Source organism: Paramisgurnus dabryanus, chromosome 12, assembly GCF_030506205.2.
Source record: "Paramisgurnus dabryanus chromosome 12, PD_genome_1.1, whole genome shotgun sequence".
Classification (NCBI taxonomy): domain Eukaryota; kingdom Metazoa; phylum Chordata; class Actinopteri; order Cypriniformes; family Cobitidae; genus Paramisgurnus; species Paramisgurnus dabryanus.
In genome coordinates, this window is record NC_133348.1 from 24249124 (window position 1) to 24274192 (window position 25069).

The following is a 25069-nucleotide window of genomic DNA, read 5'->3' on the forward strand; positions in this document are numbered from 1 at the left end:
AACAGGGGAAAAACAGGAAAACAAAACCCACGAGGGGGCAAAACAAGACAAGGGAAACAACACTACACTAAATTGACACTAAACTTTAACAATACTAACAATAAACTTCTTAAACACAAAACTAGTGATGTTACGTCTGACACCGAAGCTTCGATGCTTGCTTCGGACTCGAAAAGTCCTCGCAATGAACCACTGTTTCGGAGCTTGTATCGTTACGTCACTAGTCACGTGAAATACGACGTCTGAAGCAAACACACTGGTTCATTTCTCTAGTGTACCACACGACATGCTTTGACAGCCCAATCCGGCGTTAACAGGTTTGAAACTTGGCGGCTTTATTTTTCACGCAAGTGAAGCCAAACCATAGAAAAGCTTTCTAAACAATTTTGTGTACTCCAGCATCATCTGTTTCATGCGAGAGAATATTCTCCAAAGCTGGTGAATTTGTAAAAAAAAAAAAAAAATTCGCCCACATCACCAAATGTATAGCCTAACGTTAGAATATATTATAAAATTATTAAAAATATAAACATGTATTATAATTAATATAAAATTATATTTCTGAATAAAAACCACATTATCCAAGCCCTGTCCAGTTGCCCTCTGCCACATTATAAATACATTTTTAAATGCATATATGTCCAGTTAGTAAGTTGTAGAGTGCTGTATCCTACAGCTAAATATTCACACACAAACACATCTCAGGCTCAATGTTTTATTGAGGGTTTGAAACATGAACACAATGTCAAAGCTCTGACAGCCAAAATGGGGCGGGTACATTAGCCTACTCGCATTGTCAGCTTTGTTGCATTACATTTACTTCACCAGCAGATGGTGGTGTATGGAGCTAGAAGAGTCTCAATAAAGATAAATGCACACACTACATTCACATATGCACACACAGGATTCATAAATACACACACAGGATACACAAATGCGCACAAAATTCACAAATGCACACACAAAATTCACAAATGCACACACAAAGTTCACAAATGCACACACAAAATTTAAGAAGCACAGAAGATTCACAAATGTACACAAAATTCAGAAATGCACACAAAATTCATAAATACACAACCAATTAAGAAATGCAAACAACATTTACAAATGCACTCAAGATTCACAAATGAACAGGACAAGATTCAGAAATGTATTTCTGATGCACACACAAATATATCTTGATTTACAAACTGTTTTGGTCTGTGAACTTTACTGCATCCCCTGACTTGGCTCGACACACAAATGCCTTTTTTTAAACTGGGAATGATCTGCAACCAAGGAGATAACTAGCTAAACACTTTAAGTTCTACATACCGCTCCCCTGTGGTTGCCAGAAGCCATGTTGAGGTCTCAACCAACCAACTGACAGACAGAACTCCACCGCGCTAACGTTAGCTCGCGCCCGCACCACGTGCATATCACGCTGTGTAAACTTCTTCTTCTTCGGTTTTATTGGCGGTTGGCAAACCAGCTTAAAGGTTATGTGATTGGCTCATAAGTAAACAATCCCCCACGTGGGGTGAGTTGTTGTGATTGACTAAAACAAGGGAGATATCTGATTGGTTGCAGATCATTCCCTGTTTAAAAAAAGGCATTTGTGTGTCGAGCCAAGTCAGGGGAGTCTCAAAATTCACACACAAATGCAGTAAAGTTCACAGACCAAAAACAGTTTGTAAATCAAGATATATTTGTGTGTGCATCAGAAATACATTTCTAAATCTTGTCCTGTGCATTTGTGAATCTTGAGTGCATTTGTAAATGTTGTTTGCATTTCTGAATTGGTTGTGTATTTATGAATTTTGTGTGCATTTGTGAATTTTGTGTGCATTTGTGAATCTTCTGTGCTTCTTAAATTTTGTGTGTGCATTTGTGAATGTTGTGTGCATTTGTGTATCCTGCGTGTGTATTTATGAATCCTGTGTGTGCATATGTGAATGTAGTGTGTGCATTTATCTTTATTGAGACTCTTCTAGCTCCATAGTATGTGTGCATTTTCTGTTTGAATGAAGCTTCGAGTAATGAACCATTTTCGGCACAATTGTATTGGAAAGCAATAATGCTTCGAAACGCTTCATTTGGCCATCACTACACAAAACAGACCTAGACTTGGAGATATACAAACTTACAGGAATCGACAGGGCATGAGACAAGGCAAAAGACAAGACAAACATGCAAAGAACAGCAAGCACACGGACAATAAATAGGGACAAAGTAAATTACATACACCTGGAAAATAATCACGAGTAAGGGATCGGGGAAAAAGTGACGAGACCCGGGAAATGCGTGGTCAGAATAAACCAATACTACAACCACACATTTCCCACATAGAACATATGTACTGTCAGAACCCTGCCATGCTAAACTAGATCTAAATACCAACAGGATCCGGCAGGATTCTGACAGTATGCTAACATTTAAACTTAGACCACATTATTAGATTACTCTTTGACTTTATAAGTAAACATAAATGACAGCTTAATGATTTTTTATTTTTTTGTGCATGTACTTCAAGACTGCATAGACCTTTTTTGTCACTGGTGTTACCTTACTTCTTTAGCAATATTAAATGTGTTTATGAAACATTATTTTTATTTATTTTTTCAACTTTAAAGCTTAATTCTTAAGTGTAGCAGAATTCAATGAATTAAAATTGATCATCATGTCACATGTGAAAGATTTTATTTAATGTGAAAGAAAAAAATCACAGTAACACCAGTGACACAACAAATCACCAGTCACTGGTGTTAGTGATCTTCACTGCTGTTACCCACAAAGAAGGTAACACCAGTGACAGTAACACCAGTGACAATATTCATGAAAACTGCATTTTACAAAATTTCTGATGCAAAGTATCAAACCACAGGTTGTCCATCATTGTATATTCACTAAATTAAGTAGTTTAATCCATTTGGATTCTAGTTTTTTGCAATTCCCAAACAATAAGGGAGGTCATAGCAGTGACTTAATCTAAAAGCTTCATGTGAAATCATGAGATAAATGAGAAGATGTCTGATAACGGAAAAGAGACAGTGGACTTATATGGACGTCTCTTCATAGATCTCCAGGAAATTGAAAGAAGAAAGTAAAGTGATGTCATCAGTGTGATTTTGATTTAAAAATAAGAGCTTTTTTGTTAAACGGTAACACCAGTGACACAACTCCAGGGGACCACTACTTTCATCATATATTTTATAATATTTATTTAGCATTTTGTATTTTAATGTAATTTACATCATATATTGCAAGTGCAAGTCTAAACAATCAACACATGTAGAGCGCTTAAACTTCCTTTGTTTGTAATTGTTTAACTTTCATAAATAGTTACATTTCAAGTATTCACAACATATAGCCAGTCTAAAACTCCACTTTATGTTTTCTTTTTTTGAAAATATTTTATAGATATGTAGGCTAAACTGCCTTTCCATTGTACACTACATTCGGACACGGCGGTCGGAGTTCGCCCCCTAGTGGCAGTTGTAATGAAATTTCAGTTAAATCGTAAACCCGTGTAAACATGGAAGAGAAGCTCATAGCGCAAGAGCCTTTAATCTGCAAATCTATTTATAATTAATAATTTAATGGTTTTTAAAGGATTCAAGTGTTACTGATAAAGTTAATAAAAAAAATGGTTAATAATTTTCACCTTGCACACAGTGTTTTGACTGGAACGCACTGAAATACATCACTTCCAGTCAGCGTGTCACATGCAGTGTAGTCGCACAAGTTTATTTTTTATGCATCCAAACCTCAAATTCGATCCAATAATTACGCACCCGCAGATGGTTGTCACCCCACCCAGCCTCTTTCCGACTCTCCGTTATTTCATCTGTCATTTGTCATGTACAGTGGAAAGATAAAAGTAACCATGCTGATTATAAATGAGACAAAGATGACCGGCAGGGCAAATAAAGATGATTGAAGGAAAAGATGCTCTTTTTTGCCTGGCTAGGGTCATATTTTGACATTTTTTTCTGACAGTGTATGATTAGAACTGAAGAAACTGAGACCTCTGGTGGTTACATCTGACTCTGCTGACATCTGAAGCTCCAATTATTTATATATGGTTCATAATCCAATTAATCCTATATAGATGTGAATTATTTGATTATTAAATGTGAATGTGTGTTGGATTATGTGTGTGTGAATATGTTCACTATAGATCTTGACATTCAAGAGCTGTGACATTTGGAGAATCTTTAATTTCATGTGACATTTTATGAAAAACGTTGCAGGCATGCATATTATGAATTTGTACAGGAGCATAACATTTGCATCCTTTTCCACTGATTCAGCCTGAGGCCTGTAAAACTTATCAAGCTCAAAAAGCCTAAAAAGACATTTTAGATGTTCACCAGTTCTTCTTTCAAAGCTATAGATGTAAAAATGTATTTTATGTTTGACTAAACCTGCAAAAACAAACAATCAAAAAGAAATGTGGATCTGTGGTCTGAGCTTCTAACAGCATTGTTGCATAACAATGAAACTTTTTTTTAAACATTTAGGGAAGTTTTCATAGTATAACATTAGTTTTTGCTGATGCTAATGAAAGTTGAGTCAGGTGATGAACCATTTCTCAACTCCATCATGTGACCAACTAACTCCACCAATCACAGCATCGATCCTGCTGATGAGATCATGAAACTTTCTTTAATGTTTCTTCATCACTTCTTCTTACTATTTATTCACCATGGCCAAACAGTGGTTAGCAGCTCTTTTTACAGTTCTGTGTTTGACTAAATCAGGTCTCTGTGGGAACAATGGTGAGAACCAGCCAGGATCCTGCAGGATTGTGTGTGACCCTTCAGCAGATCGTTCGAATGACCGAAGCAGTGGGTTGGTGATTCCTCTAGCCTCTGCAGGAGTAGGTCCTCCTGGCCCAGCTGGACCTCCAGGTAAAGCCGGGCCCCCTGGCTTACCTGGAGCTGTGGGGAAAAGTGCCATAACAAATGGAGGTGTAGCTTTCTATGCTTCACTAAAGGATGAGTTCAGCAAGAATGAAGTGCTGAAATTTAATAATGTGATTACTAATCTGGGTGGTGGTTATGACTCCTCGACCGGGACGTTCACATGTAAAACACCAGGCGCGTACCACTTCAGCTATCACATTGTGAAGTCTGGACAGAACATGCGAGTGGACTTGATTCTTAATGACCAAACGGTAAGGTCTCTGCATTAACCCCATTGAGACGGACTTAACATTTCAATTCAAATTTCTTTTTGCATTGTTGTAAACAGTTTTACAGTATATAAAAAATTCCCTTGTTGTCACTGCGATGGAGTACCCTTTTAAAAGGTCCTAATTTGAAACATTTAGTTACAGTCATATACCAATTCCTCTGTATGTACCTCTGAGGTACTAATATGCACTCTTTGGTACCAATATGCACCACTGAAGTATGAACTTTTTAGGTGCAGAGGTGTTCACAAAACGAAAAAATATTGAAAATGTATCGAATACAGCACATATTGCAAACTCCCAGAATTTTATTTTATACATTTAAAAAATGTGTATATATTCAAGTGCGTCATGAGCAACAGATTTAACTCTGGGCGCGTTGCCCCGCCCTAACACGATCGCGAGCATCCGAGAGACGGCAGCTTTCAGTGAGTGGGCGTGGTTTCAGCGGACACGCCCCCAGCATTTGATAACGGATTTTATTTACTTTTCTTTTTATATTTTTTTCATATTTGTTTGAGAGGTAATTAACACATTTTAATGTGGTGTGACAAACTCCGAACTTTTTATATCTGAATTTACAGGGACTTTTAACAATAGCCTAATGTAAGATTTTTTATTATTTACATAAACAAAAAACATAATTTTAATGAATAAATACTTTTCTTCCTTTAAGTCAAACATATCTAGCTGGTTTACTGATTCAATGGCATGTCATTTTTTTCATGTTTAAACTTTTGAAACAAAAAGCAAAATTACTTTTGATTTAGGAACTAAATATGCATATTGATCGAATGTGTATTTAACAGACCTAATGTTCAGTTGATAAGGAACTGAGACAAAAATATTACATAGGCTAAATCAGCACATTCTCAGAAGAAAAGGTAAAAAATGGTAGCCTACTGTGACTGTACCCTTTTCAAAAGTACACATTTGTGCCCAAGGGTGCATATTAGTACCTCAGGGCTACATAATAGTACCAATTTTATTATCTAAACGGTACATAAGACCTTTTTTTTTTTTTAAACAGTACCATGCTATTTTTTTTCTGAGAGTGCAGTGACTGGACTGAATTAAACAAATGAATTGGACAGTAAAAAATATTTGAACAATCTGAACATTTCCATTGTTGTTGTGTGTTAGGTTGTGGCCAGCGCAGTAGCTGTGGACGCCCTGCACACTGACACCGCAAGCAACAGTGCAGTTCTGCAGTTGAAGACTGGAGACCGGGTCTTTGTTCGTCTGAACAACGGCGAACTAGTCAAGAGAGAAGCAGAAAACCCCTTCAGTACCTTCTCTGGTTTCCTGTTGTATGAGATCTGAGATGATAGATTCTTACTTTCTCTTTTAAATTCTTTAAATTTCAAAGAGACTTCTTTACATTCAGATTGTGAGTCTGTTTTTTAATAAAGGAATGCATTTTTGGCAGCCTGCCTGAATGACTTTCACTGAATGTCTTTCAAATCTTTCTGTTTGTAAAAAAGCTAAACCTTAATCTGATACCTTACAGGGCACAAGCATATATTTTAAATTTTACACATTGAGATAAAACAACAGATGTACATGCAAAACTTAGCCTTAGTCACAATCTCACTAGAATAAGCAAACAACACCAAATCATATTCTTTCTAAGGAAGGAGAAAACCAAATACTGAATTATTGATCTCACTTAACCCCACAGCGAGCATAAAGAAATCCACTTAATATTTAACAACCTGGTAAATTCAAAAATAGTAACAAGGTCATCCCACAGCTTTCAAACATAGACGCATGTAAGTTTGCACAATCATTCCTCAACAAGGGCGTAGGTTTGATTCTGGCATTGGTGGGGACATAAATAAAATGGTTGCATTGCAAAAACTGTTTATCACCGTTTACTTGACACAAACAACAGACAACTCAGTATGCACTTTACTCAGTAACATCTGACTCGCCACCCCCGGCCATCCCAAATTTATAATAAACAATTCGTTATGTCCTAGAGCCTAATAAACAGTAACTGTTTAAGTCTTTGTCAAAAAAAAAAAAAGAAAATCACATTGTAAGATATAACCATATTTACTTTATAACATTGAAGAATATGCAATTAATATTTAATTCTTAATTTAAATTTGCCAAAAAAGTCCCAGTGTTGAAGATGGTATGTATATCATGCTGTTTCCTGAACAACGTTTATTAACGTTTCTGTAGTTCACATTAAATCTTCTTTTCATTAACAGACAGTTAATCAGTGTGAAAAAAATAATTTTAAGTTAAAAATGCAACCTTACATTATGTCTACATCTGTGCAAGTAATGACCACAGTGCAGTAATGTAAAGTATTCAGCAATCATGACATGAATTCATGTTTTTACCATGTTGGGGATGTTTCAGGGATTAGGGACCCCTAAATAACCTTGCTACCCCATTTATAAAAGGTTGACAAAAGTTTGCAACTCCTCAGGTTAACATGGGATTGTCGTGTATTGGTGAAAATACTTTCCTTGAATCATTATGTGACACAACTTGTTCCGTATTTTGTGAATGAAACAGTTACAGTGGGTATAATAATACTTTCTTCCTCACTTACCTGTAGCCCGAATAATCACGCGCGTCTTGAGTGAACTTTGGCGCGTTGTACAAAGTGAAACCATCCTATCACACGTAGCGAGTAAAGACAAGCCCATAAAGTGATGTGAATTAGAGAGGCGGGACTCAAGAAATGCTAATCCAATCATATTAGCAATAAGAATAGAGAGGCGGGACTCAAGAAATGCAAAGCCAATCATATTAGCGATGTGAGTTACGGAGGCGGGCATTGCAGAGAACGAAAGTTGTTAACCGTTTGTGTACCACATAGAGCGTCATTTTTACAGAACGGGATTGCAAAAGATTTCTAGTCTCATTTAAATGATTCCTGAAAAAAATATAATAAGTAAAAAATAGAAAACACAAGAATAAGAAGGACATTAGTGGTTATATATAAATACAGATTAATTGTTTGGTCGAAATGATTGCTAGGGACAATTCAGTCTTCCCTGAATATTGCTAGGGACATGTCCCTAGCGTCCCACCCTAAATCTACGCCCATGTTCCTCAAGCTATATCAAACTCTTGAGGTGTGATATTTATGTATAACCCTATAGGCTATAGAACCAGTATGGCCTGCATTTTGTGTTTTTTTATCTGTGTTGACACTGTATCTGTCGCAACAATGTATCTCACATTGTTTATGTTACGCAAACAGTAAACAGAATCACAAGTGCGTCATTTTATCTGGGGGTGTGGTTTAGTGTGGGAAAGAACAAACGCTGGTTACCATAGTTTCAAAAGATTGAGTATTTTAGGGTGAAAACATGCCTTAAAGTGGGACCAATTGGGACCAAAAATCCCAAACTTTTTTTTTCTCGCCAACATATTAAAAGCCACACATCAATCTTTTTTTTACCTTTGTGGGCCACTAAAGGGATAGTCACACAAAAATTACAATTCTGTTATCATGTATTTACTCTCATGTTGTTACACCTTTATACATTTATTTGTGCTGATGAACACAAAGGAAGCAATTTTGAGGAGTAAATGAGTGGCCCCATTGACTTCCATAGTATTCTTTATTCCTACTATGGGGCTTCTGATTGGTTTGGTTACAAACATCCCTCAAAATGTCTTCCTTTGTGTTTATCAGAACAAAGAAATGTATACAGGTTTGTAACAACAAGAGAGTAAGAAAATGATGACCAAGTTTTCATTTTTGGGTGAACTATTCCTTGAAGTATGTTTCTCACATAAATTTGTTTAAATAATCAATTTATATTAATGTGTAAATGTGTAAACTATATTTAATGCCACATCTATATGTTTACTATAAATGTTTACAATACATAGGACAACAAATCAGGGTCTGTGAACAATTTTATTAAAATATTTACAAAACATATCCTCTTAAGAAATCTGACATTAGAGCATCCCCTACATGAATTAGTTATGCTATTGATACGGTTTCCCGCAAATACAAAAGAAATAAAAACAAACTTTACAATAAAACAAAACGGAAATATAAAAAATCTGCACTTTTAAGTGTTGTTATTTTTATCTATTCTTCTAGAGATGCACCCTTTGCAGGGGGTGCAGGTGCATGCCGAAAAGTGGTTTGAGAACCACTGATTTGAAACATCAATGTTTAACATTTTTACATAAAAAAAGTGTTTTTGTTAACTAAAATCACTATACAATTGCAACTACACAGTTTTAAGGTTGTCAAACAACAAGACTACAGTAATACCGCACAGGTTAAGGATAAATTCTGAGTCTTTACACTTAAAAAAAACAAACTAAAATGTTAATTTAAGAGCTATCTTCCATAAAGAATCATTTGGTTGCACAAAACTGTCTTTGTAGTGTAAAAGAAAGAAAGAAAACGTCCTAAAGCTGCGTACACACAGCCAACGACTAGTATCATGACCTCACTCATTTTAACGGAAAAATGGATCATTTCGACGACATGAGCGACAGTGACCCTTGGTAACAGGAATATGTTGAAAAGTTGAGCAACTTGAGAAAATCTCAACTTTATGCAAACCAATAGGAGTAAAGCAGTGGAGTTGGTGTCATCTGTTTTTCTTCAGTTATTGCGTTAGACGGTTACTCATTGGTTTATAATTGTAGGCTAACCAAAATTACAGTATTACACGGCTCGTTGGAATGCTTAATTCCAATTGGCCATCCGCAACATTTTCAGGTTGGTTAAACCCAGATAACAATCACTCAAAACTAATAACAAAGGTAACCAGATGCTCCAAATTATTTTGACAGGTACAGTTTAATATTACACAAAAATTAAATATGAATGTCTAACATTATATTTGCAAATGATTAAACCAGATAGTGTGTACGTGAAAGTAAACGGATTTCATCGCGGAAGGTCAGGATTGGTTTAAAATTAGCTCATTATATATTTCAAATCAACATTTAATGTTCCCTACCTTACTTATGAGAAAAATAGCCATTATGTAAGCGGGATAATCCCTTTCAGTTTGATATAAAACCTCTGCTTCGCACCGGGTCCTGATCACACTGTCAGGGATTACAGTAATTCTGCGATAACAACTGGCTGCATACACATCATCCCTTACTCAGTAACGCCTCCTATTGATCTCATTAAAAGAGATGGGAGACACACAGTGACAAAGTCGCTGGTGATGTCCACGCAGCTTAAGAGTCTTTGACTGAAAGCTTCTTTGGGGAACAAAAAAATGATATGGGATTACTGCAAAAAAAACCTTTTTAGCACCTTCATTTTAAATAGTGTATGTCAGTGCTTTTTGAGCTGAGAAATGCTTCACACATCCCAAATATTAAGTGTCACATTCATCCTTTTCTTGTAAATATAGACTCACGTAATACTTCACAGAGCTGAGAATTTCAATTGACCAGAAAAATACAAACGTCTTTTCTTTATACTAATATTTAAACAGTGTCGCTTCTCTGCTCTGTGAGGATAAAGTGTGGTGTGCAAAGCAGATCCACGTGTAGCAAACATCATTAAAAGGCTTGTTTGGTTGTAACACACTCATACAAAATGTGAAACACAGGCACACAAACACACTCGCACATTATCTAATCCAGCAAATCTTGCACTCCTTTTAAAACAAATTTTCTTCATCAACAGATCTGACGTGCATCTAAACAAAATAAACATCCTTATAACCAGATAAATGTACTTAGATTGCAAAAATATAAAGGTAATATCTTGATATACCTTACACTTAAATCTAATTTATTGCAGTGTACCTAAAACAATAAAAATATATCCTCACAATTTTTACTTCTCAAGTAAATAAATCTTGTTATAAGGATAATGGGATATTTCTTAAAAATAACACAATAATATTGCTGAATATATATTTTGCAGTGTGGTTTCAAGGTCCAATGAATAAAGTACTCTTCTGTGCCAATCAAATCTATTATTTCCCACCACGAGTTGGCCTGCTGCAGATGTCGGCCAGGGGTTTGAATTTTGGTCCTAGAGTGTTTAAAAAGTCTGATGAATCCTGTTCTTCCAGCATGCTACAACATCCTATAGAGCCTGCGGCAGACCCCCTGCCCTCGTTCCCGTAAACCTTTATCAGGTCATCTGCATAACGCCCCTCCTCTTCGTCTCCAAGGTAGGCCAGTTTCTGTCACAGAGCAAGAGTCAAAGGTTAGGTCACATGAAGATAACATTAAAGCACAGATAACATCAAAACCCAGAGTTCCTGTTTACAAGTGCTGAATACAGGAAAAACATTTGCAGTCCAAATTCAGACACTACATTGGGATGTACTGTACGTGTAAAAATCACATTTGTAGTGCAAACTCCCACTTCCAGCTTTTTCTGTTAACCTTTTGTGCTTTATCAACACACTGAAACCAGAAACTTCCTGAAATCCGATCACAAGCGGTCATCTGAGACAAACACTACACTGTCAGAAAAACGGTCCCAAGCTGTCACTGGGGCAGTACACTTTAAAAAGGCCCTATATATACTGATACTGAATATAGGTGCAAATGTGTACTTTTTAAAAGTGACAGCTAGGGGCCATTTTTGACAGCGTACCAGTTGTGTTTTATGATTTTATGACAATTTTGCTTACTTTGTCCAACAGCTGCTTATTCATTTTCCACGCATTCAAGGTTCCATGTCTGAAAGTGTTCATGCTTCCTTGCTTCCTTATCATGGTGCTGGAGCCATAGAGATTGGTATCAAAAATTCCAGATGAGCGGATATTCTCTGTCCCAAACTCCTGGGTGGTGCTGTTGTAGATGCCTCCACCGTGGAAAGATTGCTGACCGTAGCGACTCCCAGACATACCCACATTCTTAATGTCCACAGCCATGTTATTCTCTGACCCATCCATGATATCTACACTCTGCAGCTTCATGAAAGCTCCATCTTTCTACAGAGAGAAAAGCATTTCAGACAAATATGGTCATTTTCTCGATGGTCTTTATGATTTTACTATAGAAAACACATTTAAAACAGAAAGCTTTTCTTACCACTTCTTCCCCAGGAGCCTCAGTGTTGGATTTAAGCAGCATTCCACCAGTTCCATCAACGTCATCATTTATATAAACCTTTTCTCTCTTAGTGTTGCAGATGAAGATGAGCAACAAACCTGATGAAGACAGAACAACACTTTACTCAGAGAGCGATTTCAATAGGGCAGTTGGACTATGAGTTATCATGTCAATTTAGTTGAGGTACATAAGTCTGAGACCATATTGAAAATCCATGGTTATATTTTTTAACATAACCAAAAAGTCTAACCGTAAAGGAAATACGTTTTTTAAAGAAGGTTTTGAAAAGTAAGAAAAAAAAGGTATTATTTTATATACCATATACTGTAGATGTATCAAATATGTGATGCAAAATGGGGAACTCACATAACAATAACAACAGCAGGCCAGAGAGAACTAAGGCGAGAATGCCCCAGCTTCCCAGAGCGGCAGAGGCGCTCCGAGCCCCGCATATTCCCAAACCATGTTCCTCCCTCTCGCAGGAACAAATTCGCACTTTCACATTTTGCTCTTTCCCACTTCCCTGCAGATCCTTCACCATCAGCGGTACACTGTACTCGCCGTTGGGCAAGAATTCAGTTTGTTCCAGCACCACAGAGGAACCTGCCAAGAGAAAAGTGAAAGGTATGATGTTTATCAGCCGTTTATCAAAGATCTCTTAACTCATTCCCCGCCGGCCATTTTTTGAAAAGTTGCCCGCAAGCGTTTTTTGTGACTTTCACAAAATACCTACCAGGAAAATGTTCTTCTAAAAATATATAAACATACAAATATATCAAATGAAAGAACAGACCCTCTGCTTTCAAACTAACAATAAACAAACAAACAAAACTTTTCATCCTATCTATATTTTTTCTCTGCTTAAGAAAATATTTAAACTCTTAAATATGGGTATTTTTTCTTTAAAAATAGTTTTTTTTTTTAGCAAAAAGCTGAAATAATTGCATTTTTGTGAAGGAATATTGTTAGAGATCAGATTCAGAACAATTCACAGAGTTTAAAATTAGTAAATAACGTTTTTGCTTCAATTTTTATTTGTTTTTAAAGTTTTCTCTCTTAATTGACGAGATAACTAGTCAACTAGTCATTTAAAGAGTTAAAGGAACAGTTCCCCTGATTTTTCAGTCATTTCCTTGTCCTAATCAAGCGTTGTAATAAATGTTGAAAATATGGTCGCGTTCTAGTAATGCAAATCACTTTTAATAATGCTATTAAATGAATATGGGCAGTTTCCCGAACTGGGCTTATCTTAGTCCCAGACTAAAATGCATATTTCAGCTGGCTTAATTTAAAGGGGCCATGACATGAAAATCAGACTTTTTCCATGTTTAAGTGCTATGATTGGGTCCCTAGTGATGCTATCAACCTAGAAAATTTGAAAAAGATCAACCCAGTAACTTAGTTTTGGTAAACCATTCTCTACAAGCACATGAAAAAATAGGTCGTTGAAATTTGGCTCTCCTTATGATGTCATAAGGAGCTCTTATTATAATAATCCAACCCCTTAATCCAACCACAGCACTGCCATTTAGTGCAGAGAGAAAATAATTCACAGAACAATTGAGTTTCAATTTCAACAAACCACCATCATTGTGATCAGTGTTTGCACTTGATCTGCACATGTGCATTTTAGAGGACACACCCAAAACGGCACATTTTTGCACACACCTACAAAGTGGCAATTTTAACATGCTATAATAAATTATTTATATGGTATTTTGAGCTAAAACTTCACACATGTGCTCTGGGGACACCAAAGATGTATTTGACATCTTAAAAAGTCCTGTGACATGGGCCCTTTAAAAACATATCTAAACATTTATCACTGCTGTTGTTTTGTCTGAAGATGCACACCAGTATTGTTTTTTGTAAGGTATGTTTGTAAAAACTACTTAAGTGTCCCAATATAACTAAGGCCTAGTCCTGGATCTAAATCGCCCCATAAGTATAACTTACAGTTCAAGCTCTAGTCCCCATTCACTATAATTGCATGAAAAAGGCTTTTTAGCCTATAAATTAGCTTTAGTGATCCTTATGCGAAACTAATATGGGTTTGCAATGGCCTCCTGATTTTGCCAAGTGGTTGATGTCCTCAGGGCAACATTATGTTGACCCGGGGACAACATTTCAATCAACCAATCAGATTTCAGAAAAAGGTTAACAGTTTGTTTTAAGTTTAAGCTTACAACCAGGATTAGCTGTTTCTAGACCATTGTTTTTCACTTATCATGTCCATCTGATTTTAGGGTTTGGTTATGGTGAGGGTTGGGGTTTGGGGCGTGTTTGGGTTTCATTTAGAAAAATGTTGTCCTTGGGTCAACACAATATGTTGCCCTGAGGACATCAACCACTTGGCAAAATCAGTTTGAGCGGTTTGCAACAACATGTAAGTAAACGAGAAATGTTTGTGTAACTGTTCCTTTAATTTTTAGTTAATGAATTGCATGGTTCATTTAAAGTTTTCCACCAATCTCTTACTTGTAGTATCCTTTAGTTTCCATTTGCCATCATTCTCTGGTCCGAGTTCGAAAATGAAGGGAGTTGAGTAAGGTGACTGGTCTTTGTCCTCAGCTTCGACCAGGACCGAGCCCATCTTATCAGCCTGACTACACAAGACCAGCTCAGATGTCGGAATAAGAGGCACGTTATCGTTCACATCTTCGATCAGCATTATAACCGTTCCCTTTCCTTTCTTCTTACCTGAGAGAGGAAAAAATTGCAGTGAGTTTTATTTGACTTTTGATACACTTTCCGATGGTTGAATACCAATGTTGTTTGTCATTAACGACATTAAAGACATATGTCAAATATCTGATGACAACTTTTTTTGGTTTTGTAAAAGCTCGGAAATGTTTTCCATCTCTTCCTGGAATGCCATTAAACAACATTCTGTCCTAAGAACATGTACGATCAAGTAGGGCATGTCGATTATCATCAGATGACGTGTTGCATCACTGAAACAAAACCCTGATTAACCTCTCAGAGATCTCAAGCAAATTCTAAGCACTGCAACCACACCCTGCGAACAGGACCAAATGGGCTTACAACACCCAGGGAGAACACATAAGCATTTATAGAATAAAACAAGGGTGTGTTCGAAACATCTTAGTACTGAATAATGTGCTGCACGTCTACAGCTCATTAGGTTTAACTGTAACTGCATGACTCACTTTCATCCATTGCTTCCACGGTTATGTTGTAAAGGTCGTTGTGAACCAAAGGAGATTCACGGTCAATAGTATTGGCCACTTTCAGTTCTCCAGTGTTCTCCACCACAGTGATCCAGCTTCCTGGGTCACTGAGCTTAGTATACCTAACAAATACAGGAGATAAAAAAGTTAGGATGCGAGAAAATAATTATGACTTTTAGTATATATTATTAATATTATCATAATACAATTTATAATGTATTTTGCAGCCAGATGCTATAGAGAAATATTTGTGGTGGTCACACAGAAATTCTTCCTATTCTCTAATTCTCTGGATCCGAAAAACCAGAAGTTCCCTAAAACCATATAGCCAACCCAAAACAACAGAGGTTCAAAATGTTCAACTTAAAAAATCCCACATTTATATTTACATCTGCAATTACATCTACATGATATGACGCTTAAAATTACTTTTGTTGGTATAACCCCCCTTGATATGTGTAACTACATGAAGAATAACAACAAAACACTTTTTACAGCACTAACCCCGGCTTAAATCAGTGTGGTTAGCTGGATTCCCAAATTTGGTTAAGCTGGTCTAGTCTGATGGATTTGAGAGCTTTTGTACACTAGAGCAGCTGACTGATCTAGAGCAGCAAACAAACCTTTGGGCGTAGTCCATACTAAACCATGCCCAAGCACGTTTGACCCCCAAAGCCTGGTTGGTTTGACTAGTGTGAGCGTTGCGTACTGTACATGCACAATCGCACCCTGGCGTGCTTGTAGAGGTGGACTTAGGCACGGTAGCTGCGTTTCCATTAAAGATTTGCGCAAAACTTTATCGTTATTTTGTAAACGTCGACAAAAAACTATTGCGAAATGACAGCGTTTACATGAACAGATGTTATTCGACTTAAAAAATAATTTAAAAAACCATGGCGATGAGTGTGTTCGACCTCATACGATGCTACGCGACTCAAAAGCACACAAAGCATTCAACTCCATAATTGCTCTGGCTGTATTTTGATGTCATTTGCTTGTTGGTTCTTGTGAAGAAGTCAAACACATCACTTCTGTCTTGTCCTCCAACCAAACATACCACGCAATTCTAAAAGAATGATCATGTGACTTTTACGCACAGTAGGTGCTTAAAATAACGTTTCTGTTGCAGTTTTGCGAAATTGCCTTTTTTTTAATTCGCTATTTCAATTTGCGCAATGGAAATGCAGCTGGTGTTAGTGCAAATCGCACCGGAGCGCAGATCAAAAGGCAAGACATCAATCATTTAACTTCACATATGTCTCTATAAAAATCTTCTAATGCATGCTGTATGGTAACGTTTAAATGTCTAAGCATCATAACCGATAGATCGACTATTCGCTGTGTTATTTGCAACATACCACCGTGTCCCAAACGACTTGAACTAAAAAGTAACAAACGTAACATTGTGATGGGCTCCATTGTGATGGGCTCCATTGTTCTGAGAGAGTGATTTCATGTTTTTTGTAAACACAATCGTATCCTAATGACGAAAGCGTGCTCAGGCTCGATTTAGACTGGTTTACGTTCCTGTTCTGAAGAAGTAAACTCTTAAAGCTTTAACATTGACACAGAACATACTTGATTCCCTTGCTGCTTTTGGTCTCTGGGTCCAGAGCCGTGTAAGTTCCAATGACGGTTCCATTTGGAAGGTTCTCCTTGACTTTGAGACGTAGAATGGAAGGATTGAACTCTGGACCCTCATCTTCATCTCCCACAGAGAGCTCCACAGGCACAGTGTTCCAAGTGGCTTGAACCCCAACCAATGGAGCTTCATTACGGACAGTTACTACCAACTTCACCAAAGGAGTTTGTTCATAATCCAGTGGCTTAGAAGAAAGAAGAGGGCAAGTAAGAACAATACAGACATAAAGAGAGCCAACCCTACCTCAAGGCATTTCGTGGTATAGTCACGAAATATTTGATTTATTTATTCGTGTTCATGGACACGATTTTCCTCTTTTTTCATGTCATCGAGCACAGATTTCTATATATTGTTTTTCGTGTCCCCAAGCACAACTTTATTTTTTGTGTTTTTAATGTATTGGTTTCTTTTTTTTTCTTTTTTTTTAAACCATTATCACTTGGGATTAGATTTGGGGTTTTGGATAGAATGTCATTTTCTGTATTATTTTTTCTTTTTTTTTCTCCCCATTGTTAAACTATTGTGGGTTGGGGTTCAGATCAACCACGGTAGAGGCATCAAGCGCGAGTGATTTCAATGTTAAGTCAATGTAAAGACGTGTTTACATGCGTCTGAAGGTCTAGACGCGATTCCTCATATGCGCATCTAGTTCGCGAATGCCGCGAATTGAGCGTTGTTTGGGAAACGCGTGAGTTGAACATTTTGAACTTTGGCGGAAAAACGTGCCACGTTCACCAATCAGGAGCTTGCTCTAGTAGCGGAGTCACAGAAGCCTATGGAAGGCCCTTCATGAAGCAATTTCCGCGTGAATGTCTCAATGACTAGAATTTCATGCGCGAATGAAGTGAGTAAACTTAAAATTTTCAAGTGGCAAACTAGACGCGGTACATGCGACTTTGACGCCTTTAACGCGGGTGGCGTGAACCCGGTTGCCATGATTTCACCAAGTAAAATGTGATCCTGGTTAAACATTTTTTGTTGATCCTGGATCAACATTTTAATCAAAGATACCCCAACCTACCCTTGACTCAAACCCTAACCATTTTTAAACCCTCAAATTAGTGTGAAATAATAGTTTGAGGAGTATTTCTTAAAAGCCCCTAACCCAATCCTGAAAATAAATCTAACATGCACACTAATATTAATCCTGCAATCTGATTGGTTAATGAAAATGTTGATCCAGGACCAACAATGGTGTTGATCCAGGATCACATCATACTTTAAAAATCACATTCAACAAATGGAGAAGATTGTGCTCAGCGACACGAAAAAAAAAATCGTTTCCATGAACACAAATAAATAAATCAACTATTTTGTGACTATACCATTGTAAAGTGTTACAAAGTTTTTGTGTTAAAGTGTTTGCTGAATTATTTTCCTTAAAAAGAAGATGATGCCTGGCGATTGTACTTCGGTTATAAAAGAGGGTGCGGCTGGTTACACTTAGTGCGAGATCCCAACATGCATATCACACTGACAAGCCTTTTCACACACAGCTCTAAAATGGTGAGCTAACCCTGCAATGCTGCTATAAATAATGTCAACACAACAGTGTCAGGAGTTAACAAGAGCTCTCAAGACCACACGAACACAGCCAACTGGCGAAGAGCAAAATGCATTCAAAAAGACCTTTTTGTAAAGACTTCCCTATTCTCATACCTTTATAACATAGAGAAGCCCTTCGTTGGTTTTAGGGTCTGTTTCCATTCTGAAGTTGCCACTCTCGTTTCCTTTGGTGACCTCATACAGGGCCCGCCAGTTAGGGGTGTTTATTAGATCCCTGTCCTCCACTGGGATTCTAAGAACTAGCACATTTTGTTGGTTTTCCATCACCGTACCCTTATACTGTTACAAATAAAACAGCAAAAGTCTCTTTAAACAGCTGACAAAACACAAGATACATTGGAGGTTGATGCCTAATACAAATAAAATTGTGTTGTGTTTCATATTGTTAATTGTGTGTTATATTTCAGTAAATGGAGCGTACCAACTTCTCTTTAAAAGTGGGTGGGTTATTATTAACATCTGTGAGTGTAACCACAGCAGTCCCCCTGTTGAAGAGCCCAGTTGAAGCGCCGTTCATATCTCTTATTTCAATGCCAACGTAGACTTTCTCCTCAGCCTTGGGAAGGAGGAACAGAAACATGTTTCACAAGCATATCTGCGCATACAATTCCCACGCTATGAAGGTTTGGCAATAAAGCAAGACATTACAGGCATAACACCAAACAATTGTCTGTGACTATAAAAATAATGCAAGAAATACTGTACCTCTCTATCTAAGGTGTTGGATTTAGCAGTTAATGCTCCTGTCTCACCATTGATGGCGAACAAGTCGGTAGCATTGAAAAGACTAAACTTGATCTTGGTGTGTAGGGTTCCAGCCTGATCTTTATCTGTGGCATTTATAATCCCTATAAGAGTACCTGTAAAAAAAATCAACTTTTGAGATGCTAAAAGATCACAAGGCTCGTCAGGTTGGCTAAGGTCTACATATGGCTTACAACTAGCTGAATTTGCAGTTTACACAGATCTGCCTTAAAGTAAGCCAGAGATTTTAGCATAAAAGATTGTTTGTTTATTGTCTTTACCTGCAGAGCATCGTTCTTGCGCAGTGAAAGCACGACTTCCGGAAAACTCAGGGGCGTTGTCATTCACATCCTCCACATTCACAATAACGGGCAGAAATTCGTCAGTTTCTTTATTGGTATCTTTGTCAAACACCTGAGCCTTAAACTACAAAAAAGGAGGAAGAGACACATTCAGTTGTGTGATATTTCAAGCCACTAGCTGTCCTGTTTCCTTTTATTGTTTTCTATATAAGGCCTGGAATGCATAGACTCACAATATATTGTGGGTACTGTTCACGGTCAACGGGCCTGGTCACACGGATCATGCCGGTTGTCTTGTCCAGCAGGAACAGACCAACAGGTTCCGTCGTAACACCCATCCCGCTGATCACATAATACACGTTGTAATCTACAGAAGAGTCGGATGCAATCTGGACAAAGAAAAAACAGCAACATACTGTACAGTCAGCAAAAAAGCAAGAAAGTAAAAACAGTATTTCGTTTAGCTCATATTATAATCTCACCATTTCTATATCCTTAGGGAATGGAGGAGTGTCATTTTCAACGACAGAGAAAGGCAAAGGTCTCCATCTTCTCTTGAAACGCCTCTTAACCGCCACGGACTTCTGGGAGTCCTGCAAACATAGAGGGAAAATCCTTAAGCTGCAAATCCAGTTGAACAAACATTAAAGCTGTTGGTAAAAATAATAAGATTTTACCTCATCTATACATGTCAGGGTGACATCCAAAATGGATTGCAGACCACTGTCATCCTGCACCAGTACATAAAACCATTTTGTGGTGATCACCATATCACGAACTGTGGTGATGGTTCCATCTGTATTTACAACGAAGTCTGGATCGCTTGAAGTAAAGGCCACTGGTCTGACCCCTCCACAGCCTTTTAAATTTACTGTGAAGAATTTAAATTCAATGTCATAAATAGTATATTTTTCTCTTATCACAAAATTCTAGATGTGTAGGATTTTACTGTTTATTTGACTGTTGCTTTCCTGCAATCATTTCATTACTTTGTTAATTCAATGTCAAGCACTGTTGAGCAGTTACTACACCACTGTGTCAGCAAAATGTATTATTACAGCGAGTTTGACAACGCCATGACTTAAGGCTAAAACTAATGATTTAATTAATATATTTTTTTATTATATTTAGTTAATAGTTGTGTTATGTGCAGAGTAAAACCAAATAAAATCAACTAGTTCAACAACAGTCATGTAGTAAACGAATAACATCAGATAAGCAGATTGTAAAGAAACACTTTTGTTTTCACACGCTGCCATAAATTTCCCACTTTCTTAGACCTTCTTTGTTCCCTGCGGGCCAGCCTGAAAGCTTTAGTATAATCTAAACACTGCTGTTAACCATTTAGTAACCAAAGTCTTTACTATTACTAAAACATCAGACACAACAGATAGACCAATTTGTGTCACTTAGATTTTAAGAAAGCATAAAGCATACATTCATCTGTTCCTTTTGAGATAACGTAACCGGCAGGCAGTGTCTTAGGCACAAAGGCATGAACAGGCCCCAGCTCACACGATTCACTGAACTGAAACAGCACCTGAGGGAGTGAGAAAGAGCGAACGAGAGAGAGATTGCAAATGAAAGAGAATATTAATGAACGATGTAAACGAGTATCACATACACCTGTTTGATTATGCAAATCTCTGAATAATAGTTTACTAGCATGTGTAAATGTAATTTAGAGACTCAAAGCTAATGATTAAACATGTCAAAAAATCTTAAGGAAGTTCCCATTCTGATAAAAAATATTTTTTAAAGGGACATTTCACAAGACTTTGTTTAGATGTCGAATAAATCTTTGGTGTCCCCAGAATAGATATGTGAAGTTTTAACTCAAAATGCCATACAGATCATTTATTATAGCATGTTAAAAGTTGATCCCAAAAAGTTGATCTCTGCAGTAAATGGCATAGTGCAAATTAGGGGCGGTATTATCCCCTTCTGACATCACAAAGGGAGACAAATTTCAATGACCTAATTTCACATGCTTGCAGAGAATGGTTTACCAAAACTAAGTTACTGGGTTGATCTTTTTCACATTTTCTAGCATGATAGAAGCACTGGGGACCCAATTATAGCACATATAAATGAAAAAGTCAGATTTTCATGATATTTCATGATATGTCCCCTTTAGGTATCTTAAATGGTAAATGATGAAGTATATGAAGGTAATATATCTAAATATCTCCAAGAGTACTATCTAGTTTCTATTTTCTATTTATCCTTATGGACAAAAACAGCTCTGTAATAATGATATTTCTTGTTACACTGTTGTGCAACATTATATATTTCACGTTTTACTATAAAATGGATGCAATGGATGCTTTTTATACATAAGATAGAATCATTTTCTTTACTACACTGTAAAAAATACTTTGCTGCCTTAAAATTGTTTGTTAAATCAACTCGGATTTACAAGTCATTTCAACTTACTATTATTTATCTTGACTAGAGATGAGTTGTTATATCTACAGGTGAGTTGTTATAACTTATAAAATTAAGTTGACATTTCTCAACTGTATTTTATAAGTTGTGACATCTCATTTCTGTTGACATGAGTTGATTTAACAAAAAATTCTAAGGCAGCAAAGTATTTTTACAGTGTACAGTTTTACAGTAAAAAAAATCTAAATGTGTTAAAAACAAAATCAATTTGCCTAAGATATAATAATGCAACTTATTTTCAATGAAAACATTATTTGTTTTGGGGGATTATTTAAAAGTAATCATACCTATGTCTTAATTCAACAAAATTTAGTGAATAAATAAATAAATATCTTAAAAACGTTAACGAAGGGTTATCTGCAAAGTTTGCACTTTTAAAAGTTTGAGTTCATTCAATTTAAAAATATTAGGTAAATCAAAAAAGTTCGGTAAACATTGTTGTGTCAAGTAATGTTTTTAAGTTGAATTAGCTCAAAATATTAAGACAACTTTTTTAGTGACGGAGCTATAATTTCTCTATTGGAAGTGATATGAATTACCACCCCAGGCCTTTTTTATGGTTTTAACATCAAAAGGATATCATAAACAGTTACATGTGCTACAATCATTGCATCAGTTTACAGAAAAGAATAAAGCTTAAAAATAGCTTGAATATTGCTACCCAAACAATAATAACTAAATAAAATGTGTAAAATATTAGGACAGATGTAAGTCCATCAAGGACACAAAATAACAAAGAAAAACCTTTATTCACTAATAAACCATACCAAAAACATAAACATTTACAGTCCTGAATACTGAAGCCCAAATAGGCTACAAACAAAATATCAATAAGTAACTATGACTTCTTATTATGTCCTCGGATGTCCTTTACTGAATTTACTGCATGCATGTGTTTGCCATTACAGGTACAGGTACTGTACAGTCTGTATGAATGCCTCAACAATCTCAGGAAAGTATTGCATTTCAGTATTTGGGTTTCAGTGAAATCATTTACTAAACTAATTCAACAAAACAAAAGCTACCTTGGAGCAATGATAAGTGCTATAGAAATAAACTGTAAACGATTAACACAAATCTGCCTTTACACAACTGATTGACCTGACATTCACCCTGCATGATATAAAGTAGATGTAGCAGCCTATACTTTTGTATTAACTAGTAAACTGTAGAATAGTATAGTAATTAGCCTAATACATTTATATAGTAAAGTGATAAACTGTAGTATATACTGTACTGTAAGTATACTTAACATTTACTATAAAATACTACAGTATCTATGAATTTTACTATAGTAAATACTAAAGTACTACAGTATTTTTTCGTGGAAATGTCTGATAAAAGGAAACTTGGTAAGAACTTGATAAACCTAAAAAACTTTCAATTAAAGAGTTAAACAAAGTAACTTAGAAAAAAATATCCATTCATAACACGTACTGTAAGTCCCCCTTCATGTGGTTTAAACCAAATAACCACTCGGTTATTACTACAATAAAATGTGATAACATGATATTAACCCCGACTACGTTGACAATAAACTAATAAATAAGTTGCTATAATCACCGAATTATTATTTAATTAATAAAATCCTAACAAAATCCAACGTAGTTAGCAAAACAAAATAACGTTAACGTTAGCTTTTTGAGAACAATATGGTATCATTTAAACGGAAGGAAATACGACAATGAGTAGCTTGGCCTATATTAATATATGACATCAAAACAAATATTAACAAAAGAGCCAAAATAAATGAGCAAACGAACTTTTGACTTAATAAAATCATAATAAATGACAATAAACTTACCAAAACAATGAGGCTAGCGCATATGAGAGCGCGTCGATACATCCTGATGTGTGTCTATGTGATCTGCTGTGGATGAATTTCAGCACACTGTGTGTATAAAGTCCTGTGGGTGCGGTGAGGTGGTGGCCGTTTCATGCCATTGAGGTTTTAAGCATGGGTGGGGCAGATAATAGCGGTACAGCCTCCGAGTTTATGTATCTATAAAGCTAAAAGCGACAGTTCGCTGAAATGAAATGAACAGGTTAAACTTTTTCAGAACTTCAGTCCGTGACGTCCAGTTAGACTCCTCCCCACACTGCCCCTTGAAACTCTCTCTGACTTTGCGTGTGTCTGAGAGAGAGAGAGAGAGAGAGAGAGAGAGAGAGAGAGAGAGAGAGAGAGAGAGAGAGAGAGAGAGAGAGAGAGAGAGAGAGAGGGGAGGGGGAGACAAAGCTCTTTGCTTGTGAGAGAGAAGAGTCAGGTTATATTTTAACAGAGCAGACTTTCACCAGTCGTACCACGTGACTTGCTAGACATGATTAATGCATGACACTTCTAATCTCCATCTGTTTGGGTGGAGTACAAGAGGTATTCATCTGTAATACACAAAGAGAGTCATCATAAAATTTACACATTCAGCAAATAAATTATTGTTTCTGTTCAACCCATTCGCATGAGTCAACTGATATAAAACTAAAGACATACAGATTCATCAAACTTGGAAGCACTTGCAGATTTCAACATCATTGTGCTTTTTTATTCACGTGGGAAGTTTTTCCCAGTCTAGGTGTTTCTTTGGTTCTCTGTGTCATAGGCCTCTGGTTTTCACTATGCCTGATACCTGTGGTGCATTCGGATTTCACAGAAAATATTTGACCTTTCGACCTAAAGACTGACAGAATGTGGCTAGCTGTAGGAGGAATCTGAGAGGAAAGGGTTTAGTACAACTTGAAAACTGTGAAGTCTGGACAGGATGTGTTTCAGCTAAACAAAACTTATAATGCACTTAATATACACAAAAACTTTGAAAGGGTGACTCAGGGTGAGCAAGTGAATGAGAAGTAATTAAATATACGAGAGCTATATACATTTTAAAATGAAATGGAAAGTGTTGAACACAATTTAAGACCCTGTCAGTCATCCATTTTTAAATAATTTAAATAACTAATTTGCTTTACT

The 25069-nt window shown here is 36.6% G+C and overlaps 2 protein-coding genes across 2 annotated transcripts; one reads left to right on the plus strand and one right to left on the minus strand.

Moving 5' to 3' along the window:
• The first annotated feature begins 4661 nt into the window (after positions 1–4661).
• On the plus strand, positions 4662–6607 carry c1ql1 (complement C1q like 1). The gene is made up of 2 exons (XM_065256740.2): positions 4662–5161; positions 6323–6607. Exons 1-2 carry the CDS (start codon positions 4691–4693, stop codon positions 6500–6502), a joined length of 651 nt encoding a protein of 216 aa, XP_065112812.1. The 5' UTR covers positions 4662–4690; the 3' UTR covers positions 6503–6607.
• Positions 6608–9052: 2445 nt separating this feature from the next.
• Positions 9053–24176, minus strand: dsc2l (desmocollin 2 like). The gene is made up of 16 exons (XM_065257277.2): positions 23912–24176; positions 21097–21199; positions 20337–20530; positions 20142–20252; positions 19893–20048; positions 19639–19783; positions 19319–19473; positions 19035–19169; positions 18707–18892; positions 16984–17231; positions 15385–15527; positions 14693–14914; positions 12581–12817; positions 12194–12312; positions 11791–12093; positions 9053–11334 (listed from the first exon to the last, which is right to left on the minus strand). Exons 1-16 carry the CDS (start codon positions 23951–23953, stop codon positions 11122–11124), a joined length of 2712 nt encoding a protein of 903 aa, XP_065113349.1. The 5' UTR covers positions 23954–24176; the 3' UTR covers positions 9053–11121.
• Between the last annotated feature and the right edge of the window lie 893 nt (positions 24177–25069).

Excerpts from the sequence above, each read along its gene's own strand:
- c1ql1 (XM_065256740.2), top strand. The coding sequence starts at position 4,691 with ATGGCCAAACAGTGGTTAGCAGCTCTTTTTACAGTTCTGTGTTTGACT. Across the intron at positions 5,162-6,322 it reads TGATTCTTAATGACCAAACG|GTTGTGGCCAGCGCAGTAGC; the intron begins GTAAGGTCTCTG and ends GTTGTGTGTTAG.
- dsc2l (XM_065257277.2), bottom strand. The coding sequence starts at position 23,953 with ATGTATCGACGCGCTCTCATATGCGCTAGCCTCATTGTTTTG. Across the intron at positions 21,200-23,911 it reads GCGCTAGCCTCATTGTTTTG|GTGCTGTTTCAGTTCAGTGA; the intron begins GTAAGTTTATTG and ends TCACTCCCTCAG. Across the intron at positions 17,232-18,706 it reads GGCTTCTCTATGTTATAAAG|CCACTGGATTATGAACAAAC; the intron begins GTATGAGAATAG and ends CTTTCTTCTAAG.